This window comes from Camellia sinensis, chromosome 5, assembly GCF_055761805.1.
Source record: "Camellia sinensis isolate YWXY chromosome 5, ASM5576180v1, whole genome shotgun sequence".
Classification (NCBI taxonomy): domain Eukaryota; kingdom Viridiplantae; phylum Streptophyta; class Magnoliopsida; order Ericales; family Theaceae; genus Camellia; species Camellia sinensis.
Genome location: NC_138965.1, coordinates 208,934,400 through 208,944,800, shown reverse-complemented (window position 1 = coordinate 208,944,800; position 10,401 = coordinate 208,934,400). Strand labels below are relative to the sequence as shown.

General features: G+C 33.0%; 1 protein-coding gene across 1 annotated transcript; it reads left to right on the top strand.

Annotated features, from left to right (window-relative positions):
• The first annotated feature begins 4,337 nt into the window (after positions 1-4,337).
• LOC114320280 (potassium transporter 6) lies at positions 4,338-9,868 on the top strand. Its single transcript, XM_082871362.1, is given in 9 exon segments — positions 4,338-4,514; positions 5,005-5,305; positions 5,308-5,484; positions 5,668-5,721; positions 6,830-7,090; positions 7,186-7,238; positions 7,534-7,657; positions 7,753-8,007; positions 8,681-9,868. Coding segments are annotated over 9 exon segments (2,313 nt in total). The 5' UTR covers positions 4,338-4,475; the 3' UTR covers positions 9,730-9,868.
• The last annotated feature ends 533 nt before the right edge of the window (positions 9,869-10,401 follow it).

Sequence of the window (10,401 nt, the reverse complement as noted above, 5' to 3'; positions counted from 1 at the left end):
CATGTGCTTGGTTTGGCCCTTCAAAAATTCAAGTAAATATCATTTTTAAGGGCTGCGGTGGTAATGTTGGCTACATATTTTGTACAAGCCAATTACAATTCGACGCGTGACAGAATAAGGGTAATACAGGAAGGCTAGTTAAGTCTTCGATCCTGATCGTACACGTGGCAGTTAGTATTGGTTATTACGAGATCTGAATAGCAGTGGATCAACAAAGATAGGCAAGGTGATGTGGCTTCAACGGTTACTCACATTTAAATTCAAATTTAGGAGGGAAGTTTAACTGCAAGTGATGGCATAGTGAGCTAATTACAAGGCAACATGATCAGCGATCATTGAGGAGTAGTTCGACGGTTGGAAACGCAATTCGATGGTCATCCTTAAGAAGTATAAATAGTAGAGAAGAATCCAGAAAAAAACCCCGAACTCAAATCCAAAAAATCAGTCTTATTCTACTTATTTTACATTTCTAGTCTTACATTTCTAGTCTTACATTTCCAGTACTTTAAATTCCTGCACTGCACATCGTTTATAGGAGTAATTTCAAGTAGATTGTTGCTGTAAACCTCTACGAGGCTGAGTTTGGATCATTGTAAGTTTTTTATTTTAATGAAATATTTTAACTGTTCTTCATTTAATTGTTATTTTGCTTAATTCTCCTAAATCAAGCTACCAGTAAAAGTCCTCTTCATTGAGGCTGAAAGAACTAAAATACAATCGTCTGATAATTGGTTGGTAATTAATTTTCTGTAAGGATTGATTGATCCTTACTGACACGCTCGCAATTACAATAATAACTTTCGAAAGCCAAAAAATCAACAGTTACTTTTTAAAGTTCTCCTCCAATTGAAAATTATTCACTGTGTTTGGTTTGAGTTTTCTGGATTAAGTTTTTTGAAAATTGACTTTTTTGGTTTTTGTGTTTTTTTGTTTTTAGTGAATATTTTTCAAATTTTAAATATTTTTTTTACTTTTTTAGATGCACCTTACTTAGATGTATCTAAGAAGTAAAAAAATTGTAAAAAAATATTTTAAAAAATTAATAAATACATAAAAATACAAAAAATGTACTGAATTCTTATATTTTTCTTGTATTTTTCGTATTTAGTGAATTTTTAAAAGATTTTTTTTATAATTTTTTTACTTTTTAGGTGTATTTATGTTAGGTGTGTCTAAAAAGTAAAATAATTGCTTAAAATATTAAAAAAAATTCAGTAAAAATAAAAAAATACGAAAAATAAGAAAGTAAAATTTTCTAAAAAGTGTTTTAGAAATCTGAAAACCTAATATTTCAAGAATATCAACCTGACATATTTACGTGTTATTCTTGATTAATAAGGCTGCACAAGTTTAGCAAAAAGAGTTGAGAAATAAAGTGGCAATAAGTGCAATAGATAGATGGGTTCAAAACAAAAAAAAAATAATAATAATAATCAACTTGCTTATTTTTATTTTTTAAAAAATATTTTTTAAAAAATTTTATTTTCTTATTTTTCGTGTTTTTTTATTTTTATTGAATTTTTTTAATATTTTAAGTAATTTTTTTACTTTTTAGACACATCAAACATAAATATACCTAAAAAGTAAAAAAATTGTAAAAAAAATCTTTTAAAAATTCACTAAATACCAAAAATATAAAAAAAATAAAAGAATTCAGTACATTTTTTGTATTTTTATGTATTTATTAATTTTTTAAAATATTTTTTATAAATTTTTTACTTTTTAGATATATCTAAGTAAGATGAATCTAAAAAAGTAAAAAAAATGTTTAAAATTTTAAAAATATTCACTAAAAACAAAAAAATACGAACACTAAAAAACTCAATTTTCAAAAAAATTAATCCAGAAAACTCAAACCAAACACACTGAATGTTGTTTAATCTCATAGCAGTATCTTCATTCCCGTGTAATTATGTCAATTAATACTCAAAAAAATATATATTTATGAACTAAACAATTATTATGATATGAGTCACATTTTATAAAATTTAAATTTATATACATTCTACTTATTGTTGGAATAATTTTTTAGATATTATTTTGGAAAGTGGGTTAAAAACCACTTCCTATCTTTTAACCTATTTCATCTCTAAAAAAAAAAAAAGTCAAAAAACCAAAAAAAATAAAAAGTCAATTTTTAACAATCTTTTCAAAACACCCCTACAATTTCAGGACAGTTAGCATTGTGTGTGTCTGGAGAGTTGATTTTTTTTAATATATTTTTTTATGAGCAATGCTACGTCGCTCGAAAACAGGCCCCCCGAATCCCCCTAAAGGCAAAAACGACGTCGCTTTTGCCCTTTTTTTTTTTTTTTTTGGTTGAATCAGAAACGAAGAAGAAGATGGAAGAAGAAGAAGAAGGAGGAGGAGAGGGAGGAGGAGGGACTGGAGGGGGCCCAACAAATGGGGCGGAGGCGGGGGCGGAGGCAGGGGCTGTGAGGGGCGGGGCTGCGACGGCGGACCTGCGGAGGCGACGACGGAGGCGAGGCTGCAACGATCTGGCGGAGGCGACGGCGGAGGCTACGACGATCGGGCAGAGGGCTGCGATGGCTGAGCCCTGCCTCCTCTTCCCCTCTCTTCTCTTTCCCCTCTCTTTCTCTCCTCTGTGATTTCGGGGGATTCGGGGGAAGAAAATTAGGGGGACAAATCATTTTCCTTTTTTTATTTTATATTTTAGTGAATTTTTTTGTAAAATTGTTTTATTTTTAAGTTATACTCAACTAGATGGACAAGAAAAAATAAAAAATAAAAAAAGGTGTACTAAAAATAAAAACAAATATTTTTTTAAAAAAATTAGATGGATCTAAAAATTAAAAAGTATGACATAAATTTTTTTAAAAATATTAAAGGCAAAAAAAACCTAGAAATAATTGTAAAAAAAATATTAGAATTTGATCCTTATAATAAAATAAACACTGAGTTTTTAATTTATCAATTTAAATCATAATTTTTAGATTTATTTGTAATAAAATTAACAAAAAAATAAGCATGTTAGCCTTTAAATTCAATGTAACAAAATTTCTTTTATTACGAGGATAAAATTATATTTTTTATTTTTTCAAAAAAATCTAAAAGAATGTAACGCAGAGTCAACTCAGGGTGTGTTTGTTTGGACGGGCTGGATAAGGGGGGATTGTAATCCATTGGATTGTTAGTCCCGGGATACATTGGCCCTGGACTATTTGGTTGAATTAGATTTGTATCCTATGTTTGTTTAGTCATGGGATTAGATGTCTGGATTGGACTATTTTTAATGAATCCAATGTTTGATTAGACGGACTAGATAAGGATAAATGTTCAAAAGACTATTTTACTCTTGTAATCTATAATTTATAATTTAACAATACTAAAAAAATTTAATTTATAAGGCCATAATTTTTAATTTATTATTTTCAATTAAATTAAATTTTTATTTAATATATAATTTTAAATTAATGACAATAAAAAAATAATTTTATTTACTATATAAATTAAATTTTCAACAACACTAAAAAAATTTAATTTATAAGGCCATAATTTATAATTTATTATTTTTAAATAAATTTAATTTATAATTTATATTTTTTATTTAATATATAATTTTAAATTAACAACACTCAAAAAATAATTTTATTTAATATGTAAATTTAATGTTTTAACAACACTAAAAAAATTTAATTTATAAGGCCATAATTTATAATTTATTATTTTTAATTAAATTTAATTTATAATTTATAATTTAATTTTTTTATTTAATATATAATTTTAAATTAACAACACTAAAAAAAAATAATTTATAAATATTCAAAAGACCATTCTACCATTTTCTAATTATTTACTAAATAATAGTATGGAAGGTAAAATGGGCATTTTAAAAAATAATTCTATGAAATATCAATCCCATAATTTCTACCCTACACCCCATAAAATAAAATAATCACATATTTATAAAACTAATAGTCCAGAATACTATTAATCCAAAGCAAAATTTTTCAAACAAACAACGACAATCCCACCTCAAAACAAACATGCTCTCAGAGAATTAGAAAATGTCACTGTATAATCGTCAGCTGGGCTAAATTTCAGAGCTTTCGTTGTCACGAACTCTTCTCTCAAGTGGACTCAGAGATCACAACAAGAAGAATATATATACTATAAATCATCAACAATAACGAACCCATAAAGAGAAGCGTAAATACCCACCAAATACAAAACAAATCTCGCACTGTTACAAGCAAAATATTCTACAAATTTATTCTCCGATTCCAACTTCACTCCAAAAAACCTGTGGCTCTTCTTGTTTGTTCTTCTTCTTTGAGAGTTGTTGAACTGCTCTCTGCATAATTACTACTAAACTATCATTTTATTTTTTGAAGCTACTGTATGATTTCATTGAAGTTTTTTTACTGGGTAGGGCGTTTTGAGTAATTGGTCTTCGTTGAATCTCTTCAATTTACATTAAAAATGGCTTCTCTAGGGTTTTGAGGTGACCCATCATGGATCTGGAAAGTGGGGTTTATCAGAACCCTGTTAAGGTGAGATGGTTGTGCGTTAATTTCTGTTGTTTGGGTCTTCAGGAACAAACCCATTTCAGTTTTCAGACCATATTGTTGTTTTGTATTTTATTTTGTGAGATGGGTATGTGTTAAACTGTGTTATTTGGGTATTTTGGAACAACCCATTTCAGTTTTCCAACCATCATGTTATTTTGTTTTTGTTTTTGTTTTTGTTTTGTAAAATGGGAATGTGTTTGTGTGTTTTGGAACAAACCCATTTCAGTTTTTTGACCATATTGTCGTTTTGTGAGATGGGAATGTGTTAGTTTGATTTGGGTGTTTTGGAACAAACCCATTTCAGTTTCCTGACCTTATTTTTGGTTTTGGTTTTGGTTTTGGTTTTGGTTTTGGATTTTTTGGCTTTTTGTGAGATGGGTACGTGTTAATTTGAGTTATTTGGGTGTTTTGGAACAAACCCATTATAGTTTCTCGACCTTATTTCTGTTTTTCTTGTTTTTGTTTTTGCCAGAACGAATCTTGGAGAACGGTACTGATCTTAGCCTACCAGAGTTTGGGGGTTGTCTATGGTGATTTGAGTACATCCCCACTGTATGTATACAAGAGCACTTTTGCTGATGACATTGAACACTCAGAGACCAATGAAGAGATCTTTGGGGTTTTGTCCTTTGTCTTCTGGACACTCACTTTAGTTCCACTTCTCAAATATGTTTTAATTGTTCTCAAAGCAGATGACAATGGTGAAGGGGGCACATTTGCTCTATACTCTCTCCTGTGTCGACACGCCCGAGTCAACTCATTACCCAATTACCATTAGCAGATGAAGAAGTGTCATCTTACAAGAAGGATATCACTCCTCAAACTAGTTTTGGGAAAAGTTTGAAGTCTGCATTAGAGAGGCATATAGTGTTGCAGAAATGTCTCCTTCTATTGGCTTTGGTTGGGGCTTGTATGGTGATTGGGGATGGTGTCCTCACACCGGCAATCTCTGGTATGTTTTGTTGATTCTGTTCAAGTTTTCATCTCCGATTTTGTAAAAAAAAATTATATATATATATATATATATATGAAAACGAAAACAGAAAACAGAAAACAGGAAACAGAAAGGTTACCAAATGACACCGTAATGTTTTTAAATTGACTGATTGATTGTTGTGGCCAAATGTTTGTGCAGTTTTTTCTGCAGTGTCTGGGTTGGAGCTTGCTATGGCAAAAGAGCATCACAAATGTAAGATCCTCAATCTTGTCTCCTTTGATGGGTGAAGCTTTTATTAATTTTTTCTTGGTGTATATATCAATACCTTCAAGTTAAGTAGGCAAACCATTGTATTATAAGTGATATTCAGTCAAAAATCACCCAATCTAAGCGGCTTTTCCCTCTCCTCTACTGAAGACATCTTTTAGTCTATCTAAAAAATTCAAATAGTTTCCTCTTTAGCCTCATCATTCTGTATAGACTTTATTTAAAAAATTATGTTGGTATATCATTACTATTTGATATATTACTGTTAAAAGGATCACTGAATGAAAAGGCAATGGATTCAGCTTCTATTTGATTTGAGCACTAATACTGAACCAGAGTCATTGAAGTAGGTGAACTGGAAAACACGGAGCATCAACATACAAGTGTGATACAGTCAATTCAAAAACACAAACTATACCTGTTAGACCCCCTAAATATGATACACAAAAATTAAAATAAAATAATAATAATTGAAAATTGAAAGTTAAATTTTTTCCGTTTGACCATATATAAATAATCTGGGCTCTTGATGATGTACCTTATCACAAAGTTAGTGGTCACAGAATTCAACTCAAAATTCAGTAGATTTGTATTTGGGTCCAGAGTGATTCATCATACCAGAAAGTGAGGAAAAAAATGTCTATATTGGCATGTTGCTCCATTTGTTAAAAATCTATTTGCGTAATTTAGCAACTAGTCAGAAAAGATTATGATTGCTTCTTCTTAGATAGTAAGTGAATTTTCATTTGACTAAACCAATTCGTGCATCTAAAGCCACGAGGCTATGAATATCGGGATTGGTATCTTGAGGTTTTCATATCTTTTATAGATTTTGATGCCGCACGTGTTGGTGGTCTCTTGTGGTTAATTATTGGGAAAACTGCATGTTGAATGCGAAGATGCATGTGGAAATAGGATCTTCAGGTCCTTATTAGAACCCTTGAGGTCATCAAACTCGCCTCAATTTCTTTAATAATAGTTGCATTTGGATCTCGAGGATACCACTTTCTAACTGTTTTGTATATTTTAAAATTTTAAATCACACGTAGTGTAGAGTTTGGTACAGCCTCCTAAAAATTTGCTTGTTCTGCAGATGTAGAAGTTCCAGTTGCATGTATTGTACTGATAGCCTTGTTTGCCCTTCAACATTATGGCACGCACAGGGTTGGATTCTTGTTCGCACCAGTGGTTATAATGTGGCTGTTGTGCATCAGTGCTATTGGCGTATATAACATCTTTCACTGGAACCCTCATGTGTATCAAGCACTATCTCCGCATTACATGTACAAATTTTTGAAGAAAACTCAAAGAGGTGGATGGATGTCCTTGGGCGGGATTCTGTTATGCATAACCGGTAAGTATATATTCTTTTCACATCCAAGGATTATTCTCTTTTCTTTTTTTTTTTTCCTTTTTGATTTCTAATTAATGCTTATTGTATTATTATAGGTTCAGAAGCAATGTTTGCAGATCTAGGACACTTTTCACAGTTGTCGATCCAGGTATATTTTCTTCAGTATCTGAATCTAGATGATCTGAGGTTTTCAAAATTTGGGTTCTCCTTCATGATCTAAACCTTTCCCATTTTTTTATCGGGGAATTGCAAATAAGGCCCCTATTATCATTTGCACCAGAGCACAAGACCACTTGCACATCTGTCTTTTTGTAATTATTTTCTGCCATTTTACTTCTGTTGATTATGTGTTCTTCAATTTGTATCGTGTTGACTTGAGCAATCTGAGGATATAGTTCACGATTTCTCAAATCTTTCTCTAATAGACAGTCATGTTTCTGCAGATTGCTTTCACATCCGTGGTTTATCCATCCTTGATTCTGGCATATATGGGCCAAGCTGCTTATCTATCTCAGCACCATGTTATCAACAACAACTATCAAATTGGATTTTATGTTTCAGTGCCCGGTAGGTGTCTTTGATTGCTTATTATTACAGGATAAAGCATATTAATTCTTTTTATGAATTTCAATTAACAAATATATCTCACGCTGATGTGTCAGAGAAATTAAGATGGCCGGTTCTGGCGATTGCCATACTCGCTGCGGTGGTGGGAAGCCAAGCCATCATCACTGGAACTTTCTCGATCATCAAACAATGCTCCGCTCTGGGCTGCTTCCCAAGAGTCAAAATAGTTCACACATCGTCCAAAGTACACGGCCAGATTTACATCCCGGAGATTAACTGGATCTTAATGCTGTTATGCTTGGCTGTTACTGTTGGTTTCAGAGACACAAAACGCATGGGTAATGCTTCGGGTATGGCAATAATCAAAGCACATAACAATTTTAATAGTAATCCTAATCCCATTTGAATTTTCCAATGGCTGAAGTCAAATAATCCAAAACACGAGTACCGTTGACATGATTCACTAAAAAATGGTGCAATATGATAAACAGAGAAGAATATGAAGAATGAAATTTAACCAATTTCAGGGGTTGTTATTCTCAACTTGAGAATATGTTGTCTAGGTTCTGTATGAGGCCCTCTCGGTAAACTATTGTTATGTGTATGCGCATATTGGATAGCTTGATTTATATTGTTGGGCTTATGTTCTAACAGTTTAAGTTTTTTGGACATTAAAATAGTATTGGAGCTCAAGTTAGGGGAGATTTTGAATTCAAGTCTCTTCATATCAGTGACAGAACCAAAAAAAATTAGTCAGAAAGAAGGGGCAACCATTACAATAAAATGATATAAACTATTTAAGTCAATAACAAACACAAAATTGTGAATATTTATTGATAAAGTCAAAGAAACTAAGACACTTTGTTGTCGATAGCGCATCCTCCCTCTAGCATTCTAATAGCTGCTAAATTTTGGCATGAATAAACATGGCGTTAGTTTTCTTAAACCACCTCAAAATTTTCAAATTATTTATTGTTTTTTATCATTACTTACCAAATTACTCTGTTGTTCCTTTTGGATCAGGTTTAGCAGTTATAACCGTCATGTTGGTCACCACCTGCCTAATGTCTCTAGTCATCGTCATATGCTGGCACTGGAGCGTCTTCCTTGCAATTAGCTTCATTTTCTTCTTTGGAACAATTGAAGCTCTCTACTTCTCAGCTTCTCTCATCAAGTTTCTCGATGGAGCGTGGGTCCCCATTGCACTTTCATTCATTTTCATGATCGTCATGTATGTCTGGCACTATGGCACGTTGAAAAAGTATGAATTTGACGTCCAAAACAAGGTCTCGGTTGACTGGCTTCTGAGCTTGGGCCCGAGCCTAGGCATTGTACGCGTTCGCGGCATTGGCCTAATGCACACAGAGCTCGTCTCTGGAATCCCCGCGATTTTCTCCCACTTTGTCACCAACCTCCCAGCATTCCACCAAGTCCTAGTGTTTCTCTGCGTTAAAAATGTCCCGGTCCCCCACATTCAACACAACGAACGATTCCTCGTGGGCCATATTGGGCCAAGAGAATACAGGCTGTATAGGTGCATTGTCCGGTATGGTTATTGTGATGTTCAGATGGATGACCTGGCATTTGAGAAAGATCTTGTGTGTAGTATAGCGGAGTTTATCCGGAACAGAAAAGCGGGACCCAACGGCATGGATGAAGATTTGGGGGAGGAAGATGAAAAAATGGCAGTTGTTGGAACACCTTCGACGCGTGCAAAAGGGATAAAAATGAGTGAGGATGAGGGAGATGATGGAGGGTCAGCCGGGACATCGGAGATTCAGTCTCAGGTGACACGGCCAAGGAAGCGGGTCCGGTTTGTTGTACCGGAGAGCCCAGAGATGGGCACCAGTGCACTTGAGGAGTTGAAGGAGTTGATGGAGGCTAGGGAAGCAGGGCTGGCTTACATTTTGGGAAACTCATATGTGAGTGCAAAGCAAGGGTCTAGCCTACTAAAGAAGCTTGTTATAAATTATGGGTATGATCTCTTGAGAAGGAATTCCAGGGCACATACCTATGCTCTAAATGTACCTCACGCATCTACTCTTGAAGTTGGAATGGCTTGCCATGTGTAACTTTGATTACAAAAAAAAAAAAAAAATACTCAAAAAATGAGATGTGTGGTATAGATTTGAATTTGTTATGATGTGGGCAACACTCGGGATGAATTTGGTCTGACACATTTTGTTTTTTGATCTTTTTTCTCTTGAAAAATGTCTCGTAACTCAAATTTTATGGCTCAAAAGTGGCTCAAATGGCCAAAACGACGTCGTTTTGGCCATTTGAATGTTGTTCTGTACTCAAAACAACGTCGTTTTGGCCTTTGAGCCACTTTTGAGCCACAAAATTTGAGCTACGTAGCATTGTCGTTTTCTCTTTTTGGTGTGTATACAGCGTCGTTTGAATTATGGCGACCCTTTAGTCATTTATGTATTGTTTTATATATACATGAGTAATGAAATAGAAATATTATACAAAAAATTTATACATAATGATTTGTTAAATCTGTATTCGTTAACCTATCAAAATTTTAGTAGTATTCACTATCACATCATTGTTATAGATTTATATATATATTTGCAAATTATTTTATTCTGCAAGTGTAGTGGGTTATGTTTTTTTTCTCATGAAAATCATGATGTTGCTTGAGGAATCACTGTTAAAATAACCTGATTAGTAAAGATAAAAATACCAAAATGTTGCCTATTTAGATCTGAAAATGAGAAACTTTGGGCTATGTTTTTGGG